The sequence below is a fragment of the Misgurnus anguillicaudatus genome, chromosome 4 (assembly GCF_027580225.2).
Source record: "Misgurnus anguillicaudatus chromosome 4, ASM2758022v2, whole genome shotgun sequence".
Classification (NCBI taxonomy): domain Eukaryota; kingdom Metazoa; phylum Chordata; class Actinopteri; order Cypriniformes; family Cobitidae; genus Misgurnus; species Misgurnus anguillicaudatus.
In genome coordinates this window covers 15,741,556-15,765,950 of record NC_073340.2, presented here as the reverse complement: position 1 = coordinate 15,765,950, position 24,395 = coordinate 15,741,556, and the positions used below count along the sequence as shown (strand labels likewise).

Sequence of the window (24,395 nt, the reverse complement as noted above, 5' to 3'; positions counted from 1 at the left end):
AATTTTTATTTTGTTTTTATATGACGTCACAACAAAACGTTTTGTACGTTTTACTATATTAAACAGATTTCAATTTTTATTTTGCTTTTATATGACGTCACGACAAAACGTTTTGTACTTTTTACTATATTAAAACAGATTTCAATTTTTATTGTTTTTATACGACGTCACAATTAAATGTTTTGTACTTTTTACTATATTGTCATACATAGTTTTTGCTACTTTTCAAATTCTGTTGATGAATAGATTTTACTGTTTAACCCTTGTTTTAGACTTGTAATTAACATCTATAATTGCATAGTTAAAACAATGAGAATATAAACAAAGCTAAATAAACAAACAAACTAACTATTTTATTATCATGTACAGTACAGTGTGCTTTTTATTACAGTAATTTCCACCACAATAATATTCACCTGGCAAAGTATTTTCCAAAGTAAGTGTTTTACTTTATTCGAGAAACAAAAGTGTGAAAGAAATAAGTGAACATATTTAGTACTTACATATATTTATTTGCAGTTTTAATTGTGTTAAGACAAAGTTTAATTTAATCTCATATTTTAACTTTGTTAAAAAACTTTGTTTAAATTTTTGTAATCTGTTTTTTAATTTACATAATTTAAGATGTGATGGAAAAGACAGTGACGGAAATGTTAATGCATGGGTAAAAGTCTGTTTTAAGAGAATATAAAAAAACAGAACGTGCCCATAGTTGAAGAAACGATCATAACTTGCTATAGGGCCACCTCAATTACTAACTGTAGGTTGAAAGGCTGTGCAATTTGTAGGAAACTTACCAGCCATTAGTAATATTTGCAAAAATTTCACTTGATAGCTGTTAAATTTGGAGCCTGTGTTGATGACAGATGTGAAATAGAGAAAATGATGGATGTTAGAGACACTGGGTGGCAAAGACAGAAGACAGATACACAGCGACACATTTAAAGGAGATGAATAAAGAAGTGGACAAATTAAAACTGAGGCGAGAGGGTTAGATCAGATAATGCAGCGTTCTCAAGAAGACAGGAAGTGTGAAAGATACAAATGAGAAACATGATGAAAGACAGCGAAGTTCAAATGACATTTACAAATATGACAGATTATGATTTGGATAAACGATTAGGAATAAGACAGATGATAAGTGTGGCATTGAGATAATCAGGGTGGGCAGCCACCTTGCAGAAAGATCAAAACTATGATACCAAAACATGCACGAGTGCTAAAAGCGACAATTATAAGACTGAGATGATTTTTTAAAAAAGGTTTTCAGACAAACAGTTTGGATTTTGGACTGGCAGGGAGGTTGGGAGAACTCACTGCAGTCTGTGTAGAGGAGGCTGGGAAGGGGGGAGGACAGGATGGGAGAGACGGGGCTGGTGGTGTGGGCAGACGCCTGGCACAAGCTGCTGGACACCACAGAGGAGGCTGGCACATGGCGGGCACACAGGTCTACACTGGGACTGGTGGGCTCATCTATTAGAGGAAGTGAGAGTTAGAAGGACGAGGGAGGTTTTAGTGAAGGATGCTGGGATTGTGCTCTGCCGCCAGGCTGCTTCAACAGACATATTTTGTGACCAAGTCTGTGAAAGTTAAAGTCATTTTTTGTAATTTAAAGGGACATTCCACATTTTTTGAAAATACGCCAACCTTCCAGCTCCCCTAGAGTTAAACATTTGATTCTTACCATTTTGAAATCCATTCAGCTGATCTCCGGGTCTGAGGCTAGCACTTTTAGCATAGCTTAGCACAATCCATTGAATCTGATTAGACTATTAGCATCGCGCCAAAAAACAACCAAAGAGTCTCGACATTCTTACCACTCAAAACTTGACTCTTTTGTAGTTACACTGTGCACCAAGACGGAAAATTAAAAGCTGCGACTCTCTAGGCAGACATGGCTAGGAACTACACTCTAACTCTGGAGCAATAATCAAGGACTTTGCTGATGCAACATGGCTGCAGGAGGCGTAGTGATATAACGCACTGCCCGAAAATAGTCCGCTTGGTTACTTTCAATAGCAGGGGACTATTTTCGGGCACTGCGTAATATGGTCTAATCAGATTCAATGGATTGTGCTTAGCTATGCTAAAAGTGCTAGCGCCAGACCCGTTCCAAAACGGCAAGAATCAAATGTTCAACTCCAGGGGAGCCATAAAATTAGCATATTTTCAAAAAAAGTGGAAAGTCCCTTTAAGGTTTTCTACATACAATCATCTACGTAAAAATATATATAAACCTTAATATCTTTAATACTGGCTGAGTAAGGACACATTGTCAATGAGGTCAATGAGTGAAATCAAACTTTGATGCTCTTAATTCCACCTGGATTTCATAGACAGGGTCACATTTAGTCTTATTGGGTTAATTATAAATTAAACATTTTAGTAAGGATGACGTTCTTTGTCCATTTAACATGTCGACAATCTTTTAAACTTAAAGGAGCGGTTTCCCGGACAGGGATTAGACTAGTCCTAGACTAAAATAAATGTAAGAGCTGTCCAAACTGAAAACAACTTGCACTGACATCTTTAAAGGAACAGTATGTAAGAAATTTATATCAATTAATCATAAAATTACCCTGATATGTCACTAGACATTAAGAAATCATTTTCATTTCAAATACTTGTATCACTGACAACAGTGGTCTGGCCAGGATATTGTCATTTAAAAAGTGGAGTTGCAGCCCTCAATTGATGTTTATGTTGTCATGTTGTGAATTTTAGCCACAATCCTACATACTGTTCCTTTAAATACATCAGTGTCCTTTGTTTTGCCTCAAAATGCACACAGGTAATGTTTTTAAGTAAGGCATGTTTGTTAAAACTAGCTATATTTCCTAATCAAACCAAGGCCTAGTCCTGGCTTAAGCTAATCCCTGTCTGGGAAACCACCCCAAAATGTTTCAGTAATAACTGGTTTTATTATACTAATTAAAAACATAGTTTCTTTTGCAATATCATTGTAGATTCGGTGGCATGGTGCAGTAAACACTGTCCGAGTATTTACAATGCCGTTAGCGTTGATATAAACTAAGTTAAAGGTCAATCCGTTTCATCATTCTAAGTAATAGACCCAATACTGTTTACAGTAATAACACTTTCCGATGATAATAATAAACCCACACATGATATAATCTAAAGTATATTTGCAAATTTAATACAAGATTATCTATACCGACCTATGAAGGGTATGGCAGCCAGGGAGTCCTGCTCCACAGGCAAGGGTGCAATACCACCATTACTTTGGTGCACAGCGTCTTCTGACCGTGAGGCAGGAGTTCTTGCTGTAAAAGATTCAGGTGAATCCAAAGGTAGACCATATTGGGGCTGTCGCACCCCATGAGGGGTCTTTCTGCCAGAAGGGGGTTTTTGTCTGAGCACTACCTCCTGAATCTGTGCCTGAACAGGCTCGTCTACAAAACCGCCAACCCCTGTGCCCATTTTCGTTGAGCCTTGGGGTTCTACCAGTGACAGAGAAGACTCGCGCCCCGAGGATGGCGCACTCTCCGGCGGGCTGGTTTTAGGGGTGGGGGTCCAGTTTAGGTGAGGTCCGGTGTAGGATGGATCCCTAAAGGAGTGAGATTGTTGCATAAGATGGCTGGCCTTTCGGCAGAAGGAGGGACTGTAGCTACGATAGCCCACCGTCTGATCGTCTACAGTCTGTGCAGGTAAACGTTTGATCGGAGCGGCTTGCTGTATTTGAGGTCCTATACGCCCCGAGGATGGCAGTGTTGAAATAACCGCACGATGATTGGCCAGGCCAGGGTGCTCCTCTGCCCTCGTAGGCTGAGTGCTTTGATGGGGCCGAGCAGTTCTTTCATAACGGGGCGAGATCAAAGCAGAAGCCTTTTCTAAAGTTTCTAGCGAACGGCCGTAACTATGCTCATAGGAAGCATAAGCGGCCAGTAAATTCTCCGAGCAGGAACGTCCCGAAGTCCCAGGTGCACCCCATCTACCCAGCCCATAAAAATCTGTATGCGGGGAGTGTTCGGCTGCGCTGTAATGAAGAGAAAGGGTGTCGTGAGAAGCGCTGTGTGGCCACCCACCATAAGAACTTCCCAGTTCAGACAGTCGGTCTTGAGAAATGCTCCGGTGTTGATGGGACATGGAAAAACCCGGGCGCTCTGCTTGGCTGTAGTACCAATCAGATAGTGCCTGGTGGCAAAGTTCACTACGGGCTTGGGGAAGACTCCCTTTCCGAGGGTGTGGAAGTGTGGCAGAAGCAATAGCCGCATTGTGGTTGGTATAATGGAAGTCTAGCGGGTTCACAGTAATCCCTGCAGAAGATGAGGAGCGGGCGCGGTGGTGAGTCAGTCGATGATGGCTGGGGGATGCACGCTGAGTGCCTAAGCCCTCTGAGCAATGTCCTGTGATCCCAGAGGAGGGTTTGTCCAGAGGAGGATTGGGTTTACAGTTCAGGTTGTCAGGAAGACCGTGATTCTGGGGAGTGGTGGGTTTGCTGTTTGGGAAGCAGACTAAAGGAGGTTCTGGAAGGTTTTGGGCTTCTCCAGTGTATGGCTCATTTCCTCTCAAGTAGGCATCTTGAGAATACACCAACTGTATAAGAACCAAATAAAGAATAGGGGGTTTACATTGGAATCTAAATGGATTAAAGAATTAAAAATACAGAATTAATAGACAAGCTTCAATGATGTTAAGAGTCATATCAGAGCAGAACATTTAGTTTTTTAAGGATGTACACTACCGTTCAAAAGTTTAGGTCTGAGCTTAAGTAACAAACGTTTTTTTCACATTTTAAAATATCAGTAAACGCTAAACTATGAAGTGTAACTATTGTTGTGACTAATAAAATACAAAAAAAAAAATCAAAACTATGTTATATTATATCATCTTCCGTGTACCGTATTTTTCGGACTATAAGCCACGTTTTATTTTTTTATATTTTGGCTGGTGGTGCGTCTTATAGTCATGTGTGCCTTGTAAGTCAATATGAATTAATTTTGACATTTATGTGGCAAGAGACAACATTACCGTCTACAGCCGCAAGAGTCCGCTACATGCTGCTCTCTATTTATGTAATTCAATGGATTCAGTGATGCGGAATGACGAGTATGCGAACTTCACGCTAGTTGGCTTGTTCGGTTAATTTAGACTATTCAACCTTCCAGGTAAGTTCTGTATGTTATGGTTTATCGTTTAAATGATAATATTACTTTAACGTACAGACATCTATTCAGCCTGCTGTTCTGTCTGCTATTGTTTAGTTGAATAACTTGCCTTTCCAGATTAAATGTCTGTTCTTCGGCTTGGATTTTGTGAAATAATTTTCTAAATAAACGCGACGTATAGTGCACTGCGACTTATATATGTTATTTCGTCTTAATGACGCATTTTTGAATGATGCGGCTTATACTCCGGTGAGGCTTATAGTCCGAAAAATACGGTAGTCTTCCCCTGCCAAGAATTTCTTTTGGCATTTGCCATCATGAAGCCTCGTGAGATCTCACCCTGAGATGATTTTTAAACAGTACTGAAAATGTTCTATTCTGGGGTCTTATTGGCTACTTTTTCTTTATTATCCACATATCCATATTAATACTGAAATAGATAAAGTACCTACTCAATGACCGTTTAAACAGTAAGTATTGTATGGTACGAATATGGATAGTATAAAAAAATTCAGACGTACAACATCAACCATCTTGATATGTCATGTGACATACGTCATTAAACAAGCGCAATTTAAACAAATGGGACAGCTGTTTATTATATGTATTTGCATTTGAATAGAGCCGCGTTACAGATTTTAGACATTTTTGAATAAAACGACACATCTCCTCCTGCTCCTCCTTTGTTGGAAAACTTCTCTCCCAGGGGCTCACGGGATAGTAAAATGTTCATCAAAAGAACATTTCGGGATCTTGGTGAAAGTAGTAGGTCATCCAGGTACTTTTCGCCTACTGTTTTCGAATACTACGAACTGCTTTTCACCTACTATATAGTATGGAAGTAGGCAGTTTCAGACGCAGCAATTATGTGTCATCTACTGTATTTAATTTTTTTATAACATTTTTGTAATTAAATCATTGTTCCTGTCACATACCCAAATAAACATTGAGACATATGCCTTCAGATCAAAGGGGTTAAAAGCATGAAAAACATTTCGGTCAAGTCACTCTGAATTTTTGAATTGTAGTGCACATGGGTGTTAGGGAAAAGGTGTAGAAAAGTACGAAGAAAAGAAGAAAGGTCATACTCACACTTACCAACTGTATCACATCCTCATCTTTTGGCATAATGGACAACTCCAGCACATTCTCACTGAACACAAACAAATGAAGCCATGAAACACACAAATTCACAGCAGATAGCGGTCCACTTTTGCCATTTGTCAAAAATGGTAAAGAACGTGACATTTTTATCTCACCTGTTCTGAATCAGTGCTATGACCTGAGAATATGTTTTCCCCAGTATACTTTCTCCATTCACCTTCACCAGCCGGTCCCCTAATCACAAATGCAGAGGATTTAGTAGGATATAGTTTAAGATATGTGAATACACAAAGGACACATAACCTTTAAATATGAGCAAATCATGTACCTGTGCATAGGCCTGCCAGATGGGCTGGACCGTTTTCTTTCACGTTCTTAACGAATATGGTGTCCATCGGCTCCAGGCGAGACTTTTGACCTCCTAAAAAAGAGCATAAACCATCATACAGAACACAACTCAAATATAAAGAGTAATATTACAAAAGCTGAGATCAACCTACCTTTGCCATTGCCATTTTCCTCATCCTAAAAAGAGAAGGAATGCCTCAGGTCAGTTTTTGTTGCATTGTAATATAGCCTTAATACCACTAGGGGGAGTATTTACAAATTCAATGCTGTTGGTTGTTAGTCTTTATGATGTTGGGCACCATAGACAATCATTTTGTTAAATAACACATAGTTAATAAAAAATGTTTGCCTGTTTTTAATCCAAAAATACACACACTGTAAAAAATACTTTGCTGCCTTAAAATTTTTTGTTGAATCAACTCAGATTTACAAGTCATTTCAACTTACTATTATTTATCTTGACTAGAGATGAGTTGTTATAACTACAGGTAAGTTGTTATAACTTATAAATTTAAGTTGACTTTTCTCAACTATATTTTATAAGTTGTGACAACTAATTTCTGTTGACATGACTTGTAAATCTGAGTTGATTCAACAAAAAATTTTAAGCCAGCAAAGTTTTTTTTACAGTGCACAATTCACAAGTATGACTTAAAAATGTAATCGCATCCACAGGGCTTTAAAGTTATCATTGATGTCTGTAGGATAAGTACGGTGGCCTGGAAGTGCAAAAACAGCTATAATGGTAAATTACTTATTTACAAGATTAAAAACAAATTTACAAGATTAAAAACAAATGTACAAGTTTTTTTTAACAAATGTACAAGTTTTTTAACAAATTTACAATGAGTGAATAAATGTACAAGTTTTTTAACAAAATGTAAACATTTTTAACAAATTTGCCAGTGTTTAAACAAATTTACAATGAGCGAACAAAATACGTTTTTTAACAAATTTACAATGAGTGAATACATTTACAAGTGTTTAAACAAATTTACAATGAGTGAACAAATTTACAAGTTTTTTAACAAATTTACAAGTGTTTAAACAAATTTACAATGAGCAAACAAAATTACAAGTTTTAAAACAAATTTAAGTTTTTTACGGAAAGGGTAGGTACAATACGCTGATGTCACGCAGCCGAGCCATCCTATTAACGCGTCTACAAATGTAAATTTGTTAAAAAACTTGTACATTTGTTAATCATTGTAAATTTGTTTAAACACTTGTAAAGTTATTCACTCATTGTAAATTTGTTTAAACACTTGTACATTTGTTAAAAAATGTGTAAATTTGTTAAAAAAACGTGTAAATTTGTTTAAAAAACTTGTACATTTGTTTTTAATCTTGTAAATAAGTAATTTACCATTGTAATTTTACCATTGTACCATTGTTTTTTTGCCCTTCCAGGCCACGGTAGATAAGGGTTTAAAACTCAGGATTACATGCAAACATGCCAAGGTAAATACATATGTACCTCATGTAACTTACAGTACACAATGCATAAATATATATGCATAATACATAAAGCTGAGTGTATTGCCCTGTAGTTAGATGTGTTCACACATTGTGGCTTCGCTGACATGGCTCATTCCTAACACACGCAGACAAAAGCAAAGAGCTTTACAGCCCAAGAGATGCAAGCGCCTGTCTGTCCTAACCCTCTCTTTGACACTGAGCATGGGACCCGAGAGGCGCGACATGGCTCCAGGGAAATTTAGAGGCGATGGGGACACGGCTTATGGGGTAAACAAGGGTAAAGTCTCTGTCGCGCTGTCACAAATAAGCTTTTAAGCAGATCATATCAGTGCCCTGTATGACCTGTGTACTAAGCATATGTGTCTGAAAGATTTAAGTCATTATTGTGTTGTAGACAAAGTCAGAGTTCAACAGAAGACCAAGACCATGTCCTTACCAGATGTGACAAGTTTTTGCCATTACGCTACTTATATTAAAGTAACACAAAGCAGAGCTCTGTACACACAAAGTGGTGTACAGTATGATGTGTTATTATGTCTAATTGTCATGTTTCATCAGGGCAACTGTTGAGTAGGGCAGGTTGTTGATCCTGTTACCTTCAGATTAGTATGGAGGGCAGAATCCGGTGGATAGACGATGAAGTGCCGTAGCGTGAAACCGAAACCCTGAGAGTTCTTATGCAGCACCACTGTACGGGGTCCTTTCCAGGCCACGCCCTCCCCTGTAAGGGTTCGAGGGTTCTGACCGGATCCTCCATCTTTATGGCCTTTAGCCTGTAAAAAACAAAAGTAATATGAGACAACTGATACAAACATCCACAAAGCAAATTCTCAGAAAGTTAAGACAGCGTGTCATGCATTCCGGTGTATTAAAGATGTAATGGGTCTGTCTGTGGATGAGTCAGTGAAGGTGACATGTTCCCGCTCACCATAAAATACTTTTTAACAAAGGAATTAACAGTGTGTGTGGGGGGGGGGTGTTAAATTACAAACAATGGTAAATTCGGTAAACTCCTCCCACACCTTAAGGACACACACTCTCAATCAGGGTAGTGAGGAATGTTTGAGGAATGTCTATTTTAAACATAGAAGCTAAAATAAACCGCCACATGGGACTTAACAACAATGCAAGAGGCAAAAAATAAATACAGTAGATCCCTTTGTAGGAAAACTGGAGCAGATGGGCCTTGCAGCAAGGCACACACTTTAGACTAACCCATAATGCAAATAAAGTGAGTAAAGGTCACGTTTGGCTCCCGGTCAAATAGCAGATAGATTTAGTGACATATACAAAAAAAAAACATGTGGCATTTATAAGAAATTATTTAAATAATTCAGGTTCAGTCAAGTTCATTGACCTCAAATATTTAGTCTGAACTTCCTTTAGTAACCATCAAAGAAGGCCTGCTACTCCGGTGTTGCCACCATTTTACCCCTCTGTCCACCCACTTCCCCTTCCTCTTTAGTCCACAAGACCTCACCCTTGCATTCCATCACCTAACACACCAGGCGGTGCTTCATTGCCGGAAAACAACAACAGGAAGTGGAAACTTTGAACCAGGAAGCGCAGTACCTCCCTTAACTGGCCATTAAGGGAATCCTTTATACTCCTGGCTGGTACAGCTCATACAGACAGGGATCTTTAATACAAATTGCATTAATAAACCTTTCGAAAATTACCAGAAATCGTACGTATCACTTCCTTGACTCAAGCATGGTTGTTCTTTCTCTAAGGCAACAATTCCTGCCCCGGTTTCTCTGAAGTTTGTCAAAGCTCTGTTGACTATATGAGCATTTCCAGCGTTATGGATGTGATATTTGCAAATATAAATTCTCAGAGAATGCATTCATTGCCAATATATCGAACCATATGTTTATATTTTCCTAAACCCCTGATGATAGAGTCCATATATCAGAAAAAATCTGCTTATACTCATGTTTCCTATTTTAGATGAGGGAAACATGCATGTGACAAAAAATGACTAGTTTTTGGGAGACAACACGCTTTGTAATTATAGAGAACGGACGGCTCTTCAAAGAATAAATAATTTTTTTAACGTTAGTTTTTATGTACGCATTTAAGTTAAGGATATGACATTTCTCCATTATGGACTTGACAAACTATGGAAAACTATGGAAAACTTAAAAGGGACACTCCACTTTTTTTTGAAAATATTCTCATTTTCCAGCTCCCCTATTAAACATTTGATTCTTAACGTTTTGGAATCCATCCTGATCTCCGGGTCTGTTGCTAGCACTTTTAGCATAGCTTAGCACAATCCATTGAATCTGATTAGACCATTAGCATCGCACTAAAAAATAACCAAAGAGTTTTGATATTTTTTCTATTTAAAACTTGACTCTTCTGTAGTTACATCATGTACTAAGATCGACGGAAAATTAAAAGTTGTGATTTTCTAGGCAGATATGCTAGGAACTATACTCTCAAACTGGTGTAATATTCAAGGACTTTGCTGATGTAACATGGCTGCAGCAGGCGTAGTGATATTATGCACTGCCCGAAAATAGTCCCCTGCTACTGAAAGTAACCAAGGGGACTATTTTCGGGCAGTGCGTAATATCACTAATATGATCCAATTAGATTCAGTGAATTGTGCTAAGCTATGCTAAAAGTGGTAGCACCAGACCCGGAGATCAGCTGAACGTGATTCCAAAACGGTAAGAATCAAATTTCAAAAAGCTCTTGCATGGGTTTGTAAACCAGCAAATATTGACATCTGCGATAAAAAAAATGTAAAAACTTTTTGGGTAAAAAACCCATTTTAAACACTTTTCATGATAAGGTTGACATTTGCATTGAATTGCCCCTATCGGTCTATTCTGTCTCTCAGGCCTTTAGCCCAAAGTATACTTTGGCCGTCCACGTTCGTGTACATAAATTTCGTCATTAGGAGGGTCCATGGTCGTCCGCACAGACACCCCGTCTGTGAGCAGCCCAGTATTGGAGACCGCATGTGAGTTGAGACTAGAGAGTCCACAGTGGTCGCACACACCATCGTCTTTTTTCTTTCTGTTATTTTCCTCTTCTTCTTTTTAGCCTTAACAGAAGGCTAAAAATCATATGTTCTATAATGTTTGATTCTTGTTCTTTGTTTTCTTGTTTGTTCTAAACTTTGTTTGCAATGGTGGATCTGCAACTTTTTTTATCCTAAATTGGCGACTGTCCTGTAAATGATGCAGCTTAGTAGCCTGGTAAAAACCAGACCATTCTCAGTAGTAACTGAGTTATGGTTTGGCAAAGCTTCATAAACAAATCATTTCCAAAGGGGCGTCACTAACGGACATGACGTCGCTCAAATGCCTCTGGGCGCAATTGGATAGACCTAAAACCAATCAGAGCGATGAAGGAGATGACGTATGCAGAGCTATATTAGACTTTTGCCGAATCCAGTCGGTAAGACAGCGATAACATCTTTTTTAGATATGAAGGCTTTGAGTGTTGTTCTTTGTTCGGGTTTTAAAGAAAAGGAAAAGTTTAAATCGCTTACAACAGACACAATAGCTGATTTGAATGAGTGATGTTCCACGGCGGCATCCATCTTAGTAATGTACAAATCTGCTTCACCATCGCTGCGCTGACGTCATCGTGTAAAGCCCGCCACAACGTTTCTGATTGGTGCCGCGATTTCGACGAATTAGAAATGGACTTGAATGGCCTCTTTGCCAGACTTACTTGCAGAGCAAATCTAAATTTCCCGGAAGTTGTCTGGGGTTTCCCAGGCTAGCAGCTCAGTGCAGACTTTGTAAGAATATATCTGATGTTTCATGTTGTTATATTGGAAAATGTGCAGACGTTGTGCGCGAGACGGGGTCAAATATGGAATGTGCAGTATACCCAGGCCTTTCACAAATGGACACACTCTGACCTTGATATGTATCTAAATAAAATAATCAGGCAAATGAAAGGGGTGATTTAATGGTATTTCATGCATTCTGACTTATTAACAGAGTTATAGAGTTGTTTCCTCATGCTAAATGTAAGCAAAGTGTCAAAAAAACAGTTGGGCGTGTTTTAGAGTATTTCTGTGCCGAATGCACTTCGCCAGGGTTTGTACAAGTTTTGGAAAGTTTTTTCGATTAAGGGTCCAGCTGACGTTTCAGGGGTTTCTATACATATCACTTATTTTTATGGGCACTTCCCCCGGAAAACACCGCCCACCCGTCAATCAGCGGGAGACGCTAAAACGTACAAAAATCACATCACGCGACAGCTTTGTTTAATTTCAAAACTCAACAATGGCACGAAAGAAGAAGTGTGTTTTTGGGTGTAAGGAGAAGAAAGCCAGCCTTATGGAAACAATGGATATAGTTTATTATCCGGGGTAGCAGTGGAGTTTTGCGTGTGTGTTTGTTTAATGCTGGATTTCTCAACCGGGTCAAGAGTTGCATGCGGTAAATAAGACTTCTGTCTTATGTTGGAAATAGGCGCGTGCATATTATATAAATGACATGAACATGTAGTGAATCATAAGTTAAACAGTGTTATATAGTGTTGCATGACTTGTACTCGCTCCTCCCGTGGTAGTAACTCCTCCTTCTTCATTTTTTCGTATGTTATCGGAACGAATCAGTAAAGCTAATCTTTCATTTATAAATCTGATTAAACGAAACACTCTTTGGAGATATAAAGGATGTAATACTACTCTATAGGTACTCCAGATTAACATCAGAAATGCAGAAACAGCGTGTGTTATGTGCGCTTTAAGAGATGATAAAAATAGAATAAGTATCTACCCTACAGAAAAATCCAGCAAAGACCAGCATAAGGTTTTAGCTGATTTAAGGTGGCGGTAGCTGGTTTAAGCTGGTCCTCCCAACCTGTCAAAGCTTAAACAGTGACCAAAACACACCTAGACCAGCTTGCTACACCAGTAAAACCAGCTAAAACCAAGCTGGTCTTAGCTGGATTTTCCAGTAGGGATCTGGAAGAAAATGAGAAGAACAAACAGGAATTGTTGGTATGGCTAGTGCACATTGAGACATGTTACAATGACAATTGATAACACAGAAAGAACAGAATAGGAAGGAAGACATCAAGATAAGGAATGAGAAATAAAGTGACTAAAAAGCAAAGGATTGATGGAATTGATTGCTTTCGAAATGACAAGATTTCGTTACTGCATTCCTGAACCAGCATGTCACACGCTGGTGATGATACACACATAAGTGTTAGCCTACATTGACATTCCAGTGCACACTATCCTTTTAAAAGAGTGATAATGTTCAAATGTTTGTTTTTAAAATGGGTATCACCTCTGACAAAGCCAACTTGACCAGACAGGCACGAACATTAGTTCAGAATGAAACCCCTACAGCCTTCAGGCATCTGACGTATTTCTCACCTGCTTATCAGGGAATCATCAAAAACCAATCAGATAACACTTCAGATATACAGGAAGTTCACCCGCCAGTTATTTGGTCCACATTCAGTGTTTTGGTTGTGCATATAGGTTAATAGGAATGGAAACACACATTGCAAGAAATCGTCCATACAGTGAGTCACTCCTACACACCAAACACACACAAATGTTTACTGCAGGCATTGGGAGCCACTCTGAATCTGTTCCTCTCCACTGGACTTCAGCTCCTTAGAAAGCTCTCCTTACGTAAGCCCCAGTAGTTGCATGTAGACGCAACTACAGCACATCAAAACACAAAGTCTGAAAGCAAATGTGGAAGCAGCCTGGGCTAAAAACACCAATCAGAGACACATACTTACAAGGTGACACAACACATAACCAAAGGAGTAGGAGTATGAGTTTTGTGTGACATGAGGATTAAAGAGCTGCATGTGTACATACAAGCACCAAATCATTTAATGTTGATGTAATGCAGTTTAATATCCATTGCATCAGCATCGATGGTGTGAATCACCTCTTACCCTTTTTAAATCCCAATGCATTGTGCTAGTTTCAGGAATCTGTGTGAGATGATGACAGACATCCACACTCCTAAGAATCGCCAACCATATGCAGTTGGGCTCTGGATGGCTGCAGTCCACACCCACTGACACCTCAAAACACCACTCCTTACCCAATGGAGCTGGGACCCTGGATTTGTACTGTTTTACTGAGCACATAATCAGCCTGAACATTCACAAGCATCCATCAGGTACACCAAAAGTCATACGAACATAAACTCAATGCTTGATGTTTTCCCCTACTCATCAAGAGAGAAGCACATGCAAATTATATTTCCAATGACCTTGAACTGGTTAAAATGGCCATTCTTGGCTTTTCACACCCTCATGGTGGTCTCTCCAAGATTTTATTACAGAATTCCAGAAAGGATTTAGTCTTCTTTCATCTTTGCTTATCATAAGCTCTTCACTCATTTTGCAGAAGTACCTGACAAAGTGTTTTCTAACATAAAACACAACCATGTTGCCCGGTGGATTTGTTTCTATATTCCTTCACAAAGTCCACTTTTGTTCTGTCGGACTGCTCCGCTTTATCCATTCAGTACAAACCTCTCTTTCTTGGCTCCTAAAATTCAATCCTAGAGTGGACTAAACCATCTGCCCTCGGGTCTGTAGGATGTTGTGTATGCCTGCAGCCTTTGAGAAATAAATAATGCCAGTGTCTGGATGGTGAGCTTTAAATGGCTGGGCAGTAATTTCCAATGAAACATATGGTCAGGTCCGCTATAAACGGTAACAATCCATTTTAATCCAAAACTAATATGATTTGGTATTAATTCTTAAAGTCCTCCAGTGTCCGCTTGCTTTTCTTCTCTGGCTAATGAGTTGCTGTCCAAAGAGTTCCGACATTTTTTCCACAAGCAAAAGTCCTCATATCTGTCAGCCCGGTGTGAACTCTGCCAATCAGACGAGTCGACTAGGTTTCAATCACTCTTTCATTCCATCTCTCCACTTCTTTTTCCTGATCCACTCTATTCCCAACCCAGCTGCTGGTGGTGTGATGAAGCGGCTCTCACTGGCACACATCTCTCCACCCCTTTCTCTCTCTCCCTCTCTGGTTGACCGGCCCGGCATCTCTGTCAGCTCAACTTAAACTCAGAGACCTGGTATCACTGCTGGATTCCTACTAAAGTAGCAAAAGCACAGAGCTTTCCCTATCCGATCTTTTTTAAAAATAAAAGTCAATCAAACACATCTCAAGAAATTTCTGCGTAAACAAGAAACCACTGAAGCCAACCCAAATTGATGTAGTATACATGTGGCACTGTAATTCTGTCAGAGAGATACACTAAATACAACGTAAACAAGTAAACAATTTTTATACAACCAAATGGTGTTTAAATGGTTTAAACCAGTGGTCTTCAATCTATTCAGGTCAAGGACCCCTAAATGGAAAGAGAGGAGTAGGGATCCCCATGTAAGACTGGATTTACACTTTGGTATGATTGTTATGATTTTAAAATAATATTTTTGTACACAGTCACATATTACATACATAACATTTTCAATTTACTGAATATTTTTTTACGTGAGAACTTTATTTTAATTAAGTTTTAATTTTTATTTTAAAAAAAATTCAAACAATATGTGGAGCACCCCCAGTAATACGACCACAGACTAGGGATGGGCGATATGGCCTAAAATCCATATTGCGTTATACATTGCAGCCTCTTGCGATAGCGATAGGTATTGCGATATAATAATTTCAATAGACTCGTTTCAGAACAGGTTATATAGACCCTTACAAAAGCCAAACTGCTAAAAAAGTAAGTAAAAGTAAACCGTTATGGCCAGATTAGTCTTGTTACCTCTCTTAGCTGGAACTCACTCTACAGCCGGGGTGTCCAGACTTTTTTGTGTGGTGATCTACTTTTAAAATATATATACTGCATGTTTCACAATTACTAGACCATAATGCCAATTTCGCGCGTGGAGCAGCAGTTAACTTATGTAACTTATGGCTTGAATCCAAAAAATAGATGTTGCATCTGTCTTTTTCACGAGTTCCTCTGTTTCGCTGACGCTTTCATCCATGTTTATTCGGCTGCAGCTCGTGACTCTAAAGTTCGCGGGTAGATTGTGTCATCAACACGCATTATCGCGATAGTGCAATAGATTTAAAATCTCTATCGTATGCCAATTTTCTATCGTTTATATTGTATATCGTTTATATTGCCCATCCCTACCACAGACCCATGTTAAACACCCATGGTATAAACCGTAGTCCAACCATTACACAAATTACTGATTTTGTATTGATATCTGTGTGTGGTGTTTAGAGATAAACATTTATTATCTCACATAACTAAATATAATCAATATTCAATGCCTGTTTATTTATTTATTTATTCATTAAACGTGGGGTAAGCGATTTCTGGTAACCATTGTTGATTTTTCAAATCACCAAAACAAACACGCCCCTACCCTAATAGGATCTGGACCCTCTTTTGATAGACCCGCCCCAAACATACGCAACCCAGGCAACGATGTCGTAAATGAGTGAAAGCAGGCGTTACTATGGTAATCCAGGTCAAATGTGTTTTTAGGAGTACTGCATGTGTTAACGTGTGAATGGTTTCGCTTCATTTCATGCGGAAGGCAACGTTAAACACAAAGCACAACAGGAAAAGGCAGAGGTCCAAATGTTGGCTTGGACAATCGTCTGCAGGAGACATAGATTGCATGCACATGCTACAGACTCAAAGATTTGCAGTAGCGCAGGTAAGTGTTCTCGCTGGATTAAATTTTTACCAGTATTTGCTAAAACCCTTAGAGGTTTGATGGAACTGAGCGCTCTATCCTCCGCGTCATTAGTAGACCCCTTACTGCTGATTGGCTACAAGTGCATTTTGGTACTTGACCCGACTGACTTTTGATACTTGACCACCTTCAAGTGTAACAAGCAGACTAATACTCAGTCAACCTCACTTTACATCAGGGTCCAAATCTTCCCTTCAGGGTTTATTTTCTGAATAGTTTACTCTGTATTATATGCCTTATTTATAGCATGATTGCTATAAATTCAATGTTTACTTAATTTCTATAAGATTAACCAAATCAACAAAACAAAGAGAAAACTGATGCCTCTAAATCAGACAGCTGCTGTCACGAGCTGTCCAAAAAATACCACATCTCACGTATAAAATGCTCATTCATGGTTTGTGTCCTTGTAAGGCAAGTCCAGGTGATTTTCTCTTTAGCACAACACAGAAATATAAAAAATATAATCAAGAACAACAAAATGCAATGATTTCAGTAAGAGGAAAAGATGGATGGAAAGTGGGATAGATAGACAGTGACATGGAGTGACGTCGCTCTGACAATACAGCCGCTGACACAGAAGAACAATGAGACACGTGGGACTGATCAGTGCTGGGGATTAAACACTCACACCCACAACAGGCTCACAAACACAATTTGTACTGAAAAGTCATAAAGAACCCTATGTAAGGCATACTTAAATTAATATGTAATTAGAGTTAAAGGGCATCAGTGGGCATCATGCCACAGTAATCACCCATGCATGCAATTTTACGTTTAAATCACTTCTAATAGCATCCAAACACAGCCCAGATGTTAAAACAAGGAAAAAATTGGGCTGTCAGTCAAAATTGAATAGATGTCTAACTATAGCACAAAAATAAATGAAACCAAAACACCTTTTACGTTGTAAAGTTCTTGAAAGTTATTTTGGGCAAAAATGACATCTAACCAAATTAAAGTTTATTTTGGCTAGAAGTGGGCTACTCATACCCAGACTAAATCGGGTCTATAGTTAGCCTAGACAATAAAATGACGGCTATTGCTTGCTGTTATGCTATGCTCAGAATCAAAAACCAGCATACTGCTAAGTATAGATTATATACACTGTCACATGACTTTATACTATGCACCAGTGATAGCAAATTTTGCATTTTAAATCCTATTTCATGTTTATTGTCTTGATTCCTGACAGTCTGATCGAATTAAGACATTTCTTTCGATTTATTCGACACATTGAAAATGGAAGGTCATTCAAGCAGTGCATTGTGGGGTACAGCACAGTGTACTGCAGTTTTATATACAGTATAGTACACATTACTTGATTACAAAAATGTCCCTATAAATACAAAAATATTACTACTTAAAATAGTTTACTTTTTAGTAATCGCAACAGAGCAATTCTACAACAGAACCTGCTTGTTTAGTAATGCTTGAATTTAGTGCTGGGCAAAGATTAATCGCGATTAATCGCATACAAAATACAAGTCTTTTTTAACATAATATATGTGTGTTTACTGTGTGTAATTATTAAGTATATTTAAACACACACACATACATATATTCATTTCAGAATTTTTTTATTTATATATAATAAAAAAAATTATGTATCATATAGAATATATTCAAATATGAATTAATATATATACACATGTAAATGTTTCTTAAATACATACATGTGTGTGTATTAATATATAAATAATAATTACACACAGCTAGGGATGCAGCGATTATAGATTTTGATGGTACGGTTATAGTCTGATAAATAACCACGGTTGTACGGTTATTACGGTTATTAAGGATTCATTTATTTTTCAACATTAATGTATAAAATCACATGAATACATTTTTGAACAATTGCTAAATTCTTCTGTATTTTCAGTTTGTGTATTTTTTTCTACAATTCTTGGACAAATGATAATAATAATAACTTAGCTGGCTTTGACTTAAACAGTATAGGTGCCTTTGAAACTTGTAGACTATTCAATTTAAAGATCTTTTAAATAAATGTAATTTTACATTTGGACTGAATAAAGTTATATTATTTTGGTTAGTATTAGTAAAAATGATAAGAGCCTCTCAAAACGAATAATAACACAGGGTCATCCTGGACCAGGTACTGAGAGTCATTTTGACAGGTGTAGCTTAATATTACACAAAAATCAAATATAAATATTAGGGGTGGCAAGATTAACGTGTTAACTCGTGCTATTCATTAATTAATCATTAACGCGTTAAAATAATTCAACGTAATGAAATGCAAGTCAGACCACCAGGAGCCCCGCCCGGGTTTAATCCGCGAGCAGGAGGTTTTTAGTGCTGTGTGGCTCTTTCATGTGCGCGTGCAGGTGCGTGCGCACACACCCACAGACATACAAACAAGATGCACGGACAAACCAAGAGACGCTTCACGCGCACATATTCTTTTGAACGCGGAGCTTTGTCATACAGTGCATCATGACGCATGCGCCTCTTGGTGGTTCGTGGATCTGGTTTGTGTGTGCGTGCGTGAAACAAAAACACGCGGTGTAGCGAAGGCTTTACGGTTACTTAACCGTGACATTTTAAAGCGCGGTTAATAGGGAAACCGGTTAATCGCTGCATCCCTACACACAGCACACATATATTATGAAAAAATCACTTTTATTTTGTATGCGATTAATCGCGATTAATCTTTGCCCAGCACTACTTGAATTCATTACTGTCACACTTTTACTTGCATAACCACATAGATCTGAATGGGAGGAGAGATCCTCTGATTGACCTATATTTAGTCAACTATGAAATTGTTAAAAATAATGTTTCATATTTCTAAATAAAATATCTCTGGCCCTCTCAATTTTGTTTTCCACATAACTGCAGATGTTCAACAGACCAAGAAACAGATGCCACGTAGCCAGTGAGAGCTGTTTGACCTCTTCTACTTTGTGAGTAATTGTGATTATGCTGTAACCTCCATCTCTGAATTGGGACCAGTGATCCCTTTAGCTCAAATAGCTTGAATAGGACTTTTAATCCACGGTGGATTCAACTCTGTGCATTAGGCCTGAAGCCATTTTAACCTGAATTCTGTTCTAATTCATTGATTTCATTTTTTTGTTAATGAAAAAAGGTTCCTGACCAAGAGTGTATGAAAAATGACATGAATTCTGCATAATTGTATTCAGCATTTTGACAACGCACTTTTAATTTCCCTTTCTCTTTTTTCATTATGGCTTGTAAGTGCTTCAAGCCTTTAAGTTCATCGCAGTTATCTCTTACACAACAGCATCTGCTACACATCACAGCGTTCTTCAGGATATAAATCACTCTTTCTCTCTATCTTGTGTTGTTTCTTTCTTCGACTTCCAAACCCACAGACTGGTGTCATGTGGCTGACTAGAGAAACAATTAACCACATGCTTTGTCCTCTTTAGCCCACACAATAGAGTATGAGGACAACGATGACAACAGATTTCAAATTTTTCAGTCGAAATGAATAAGTTCACTCTTCACCCAACTGTCCATCAAGCTTCTTCCCATTCCAGTCACATTCCACTTGAGCAAAGAACATGCCAGATCCAATTTTCCACCGAGCAGGAAGAGCATGTGCCTTGAAATTTGCTTGGAAAAATAGCATACCAATCATGTGATACCGACATACTTTTAAAAGAATTGATACGCCTGATGGGTGATCATATTCTGGCAATGGAAAAATCTAATACTAAACTTCTTTCTGAAAAACGTAGCCCAGAAACGTAAAATGATATAGGATTACACTTCATCTGAAACAAAGAGATTCCCAGATAGGGTTTAAATTAATCTGCCAAATGCATACATGTAAATGATTTGAACACCCAGGTGGCATGGTGCATTTTGGCTATTCTCAAGGCAAGCCCTAAACCAAGCACAGCAAAGCCAACCCAACCTGTTTTTTTAGGTGGGGGTCAGCATTAAAGGATTGGGGGTATGCCTTAGCATAATATTTCAATTCACAGAACAACAGCTGGCTATGCAGCTTGGGTGCCTTCTGACTTGCAACCTCCTTAGGAGAGAACCGAACTTTGTTGACTGTCCCTTTCCTTTATCCTACACCACCTCTCTTTAATTTCTCACCCACTAATGTGCACCGTTCACCCTCATTAAACATCAAACCACGTTTGATGGTCTTTCTATTTTTCTTCTCGATTTCTCCATCTTATGTTTCTTCATACCTTAGACATTCTTGTCCTAGTCCCCAGCTGAGCTGAGAATGTCTCTCTTCTGTTCCTGCTCGTTCAAATGTCTCTTTGATTCCAGCTTGTCTCCTCTGATCTCCTGTCAGTTTTCACACCAGGCCTTTTGATGCAATCTTACCTCTGAGAGAGAGGTGGAGCGGCTCTAGCTGACCTTTCAACTTCAACCTACCCAAGCCTCCATCTTCTCCATCTACCAAAGCCTCCATCTCCAGTCCAGAAGAGTATAAACAGTGGTTTATTGTCAACGCTGCATTTTAAAGACAAGATCAGGCCTGGCTTGTACCTCCCACTCGGAGATCTAACCAAGGCTCATTCAGAAACCCACGCGTTCATTCTTTTCCCAATTTTTCGTTATTCGGTTTTCCTGGATCAAATGAAATGGGGCCTAAGCGATGTGTCACTCAAGAACCAGCTTAGTTGGCTCCTGGTTGCTTCACATCGCAATTTGGACCCCGGTGCCACCTTCAAAAACTTTCTTTGTACTAAAGGGTCAAAGGTTAAGCACGTCTCTAACGTGTTATCCTGATAATGCACTAAGAAGCCAGACTGAAAGATGTGAACATAATGGAGAACAACAACAAGAAGATACCTCAAGTAGAAAAGGACCTTGCTTGGATTTACTTGTCAATCTGGGAAGGTCAATGCTGATGTCTCACAGCAAATTAACAGCCTGTTCGGATCCCTGAAGTACAGCAGAGTTGATCTGGAAGTCCCACGGGGGAGAATGACACCCATTTCCATCTCTTCGGGAGCTTACAGGATTAGCTTAATTGGACCGTGCCTGACTTTGGCCAAGCCTGAAGAACGATCCTTGGCTTCTGATGCACAGGAAGACTATTCACTCTCTCACAAACACAAAGTCAGTAAGCTGGGGCAGGGGCCAAGTTAATTATTGAGGATGGTCTGTAATGTATACAGAGATAACTAGTAACTCATGGCCTCGAGGGTATAGGAAAATGGAGGATTATGAACGGAAACCTTTCTGCTTTTCATCCTTTTTAATTTGAAGCTAAATTGAAGCCAAATTAAGCAGCAAATTAGATTAACTATTGTTTTAATGGATGACCAGGGTGCTGAGGAGAGTCTGGTGTTTTCACATTTTTTACAGGATGTTTATATCTCTAAATTACTGATTATATTGTATTAACTTTGAATTGAAAACTGGGCCTAAGATCTGCTTCCAATGATCCAATATTTGTTGAAATATTCAGTTTATGTAAAAAAGCAAGGCAAATAAAGTTCTTCAGACTCTTCAACTGCAGACCACAACCTTATTATTATTATTATTAAAGGTCCCGTTCTTTCTGTGTTTTTGAAGCTTTGATTGCGTTTACAGTGCGCAATATAACGTGTTCATGTTTACGTGTAAAAAAACGCTGTATTTTTCACACAATTTACTTATCTGTACACCGCTGTTTTCCCTGTCCTAAAAACGGTCTGATGTCTTCCTTGTTCTACGAAGTCCCTCCTTCAGAAATACGTATCGAGTTCTGATTGTGAAGTTTGTTTAGTGTGTTGTGATTCGATAGCAGCTTAGCTTGCCGTTAGCTTAGCTGGCGACTGTTGTATTCCTGTGGGCGGAGTTTAGTCAAAACTGTTCTAGTGATGTCATTAAAGCAGGAAGTAGAGGGCTGTAGTCCAAACCGGCCGTTCGCTGTAGGCTTTAAAAGGCGAAGAAAATATATCGCCTGGCAGTGAACTTTGAGCTTTATCAATAACAAGTATTATTTATGCTATTATAGCAACATTACACACTAACTAGGGTTTAAAAAATGGATCAGGAAGAATGTGACCTTTAAACAATATTGTGGCCGTCTTTGTGTCATGGCAAAAGAAAGATCCTAGTATCTGTTGTACTGTATATAACAGTCAACTTCAATAATAACCTTACTAATAAACTTTACAGTCATAAACTTTACAGTCATAAACTTTACAGTCATAAACCCTACAGTTTACATCAAGCCAACAGTAAACTCTTGCAAATGCATCAATGCTTATTTTCTTTATGACAAATAAATAAAAAATGGATGTCAAACAAAAACCAATACTTGGTTTATGTTATTTTTATACAATGATGCAAGCCCTGTTCTTTAGATGATTATTAATGTCGGCATGAAATGAAAGTTGTGATTGTCTTTACTTCCCTACTGTGGTGTGAGATTAAAAAAGGATGACTTGATTTCATCCATCGGGTACTAACTGGATCATTGAAAGTTTGCAGTTCCGGCCTCACGTCATTACTCGTGACAGGAAGAGAAGTATTTTCGAAAGGCGTTTGAGGTTTACTTTTTTAATATAAAAAAAAATGAAATTTACATAAAAAACCCACTACAATATTCCATTAAAAATAACAATAGTGACTCTGTTTCGACTTCATTATGACTTTAAATCTGAAAAACAAAGCTCAAACTGCTAAATAAATTCTGACATGCTTACAACACAAAAATTCTGCATTCAAATACAACCACTCCTACACACATGAAAATTCCCCATCTCAAGGGTTCAGAAAGACAGTGGGTTATTATAAAGAGACAATGAGAAATATTCAACAGCGCAGAAGGCAAAATTACCCAGTTTTGTACTTAACTGCTCAATATCCAAACAATCAACAAATTCCTCCTGATATCAGAAGTTCACGATTTTCCCCGTGTGATTCAATGCAAGGCCACAAGCTAAAATCAAATAGCTCATCAGCCACATTATCTCCCACATATTATGCTAAACACCCAAAGAGAGTGGGTTAAAGCCTGTAAGGGTGGGGGACGTCCAATGTTACAATGAGTCGTAAGGTATGGGTATGATCAGTAGCTGGACTGTACCAGCGTGAGCTTCAGCGGTTTGTACACTGTGGAACAATGGGTACTGACATACGACCCTCCGCCTTCTGTGTGGGGTCTTGAGTGACAGTCACAATGTCCCCTCTGTGTTCATTGTGGGCAGACATATGGAATGTACTCCGGTCAGTCACATACAGTACCATTAAAAAGTTGATGGTCACTTACATATTTAGACTTTTTCCACATTTTGGAATAATACACTGTTAAAAACTATGGAATAACACAAACGGTGGGAAATCTGTTGTGACTAAAGATCATTCAAAATAAATCAGATGTTATATTTTAACATTGTCAGAGTAGTTCATTTTGCCTTCAATTTAAAATGAAGTCTTTTTGCATTTAATCAACCAACTTTTTGACACCCTGAAATGCTTTTTAACAATATTAAAGGAGTTATTGGCTCATACTGGCTGCTTTTTCTTCGTTATTTGGTCTTTTTTAAATACAATTTTATTAACATATTGTCAACACAAACATATTAATAGCACAAAGATACAAACATTATTTTAAACATTAAAGCTTCAGACCAAAAGATTTTTAAGATCTTGAGAAACATTTTAGTGAAGTGACTAAACTTTTGA

At 38.4% G+C, this 24,395-nt stretch overlaps 1 protein-coding gene across 7 annotated transcripts in view; it reads right to left on the bottom strand.

Annotated features, from left to right (window-relative positions):
- The window catches only part of arhgap23b (Rho GTPase activating protein 23b), a 52,604-nt gene that overhangs the window by 15,941 nt on the left and 12,268 nt on the right, over positions 1-24,395 (bottom strand). For 2 of the 7 annotated variants that reach the window (XM_055175279.2, XM_055175278.2), the window contains exons 2-9: positions 8,657-8,833; positions 6,734-6,758; positions 6,562-6,654; positions 6,389-6,467; positions 6,222-6,282; positions 3,180-4,554; positions 1,318-1,473; positions 798-851 (exon numbers count right to left, since the gene is read on the bottom strand). In XM_055175279.2, coding sequence (XP_055031254.2) covers positions 798-851; positions 1,318-1,473; positions 3,180-4,554; positions 6,222-6,282; positions 6,389-6,467; positions 6,562-6,654; positions 6,734-6,758; positions 8,657-8,833 — 2,020 coding nt within the window. Of the gene's footprint in view, positions 1-797; positions 852-1,317; positions 1,474-3,179; positions 4,564-6,221; positions 6,283-6,388; positions 6,468-6,561; positions 6,655-6,733; positions 6,759-8,656; positions 8,834-13,961; positions 14,196-24,395 lie in introns of those variants that run through there. The other 5 variants (XM_055175281.2, XM_055175275.2, XM_073866768.1 and 2 more) reach the window with 5 other exon arrangements.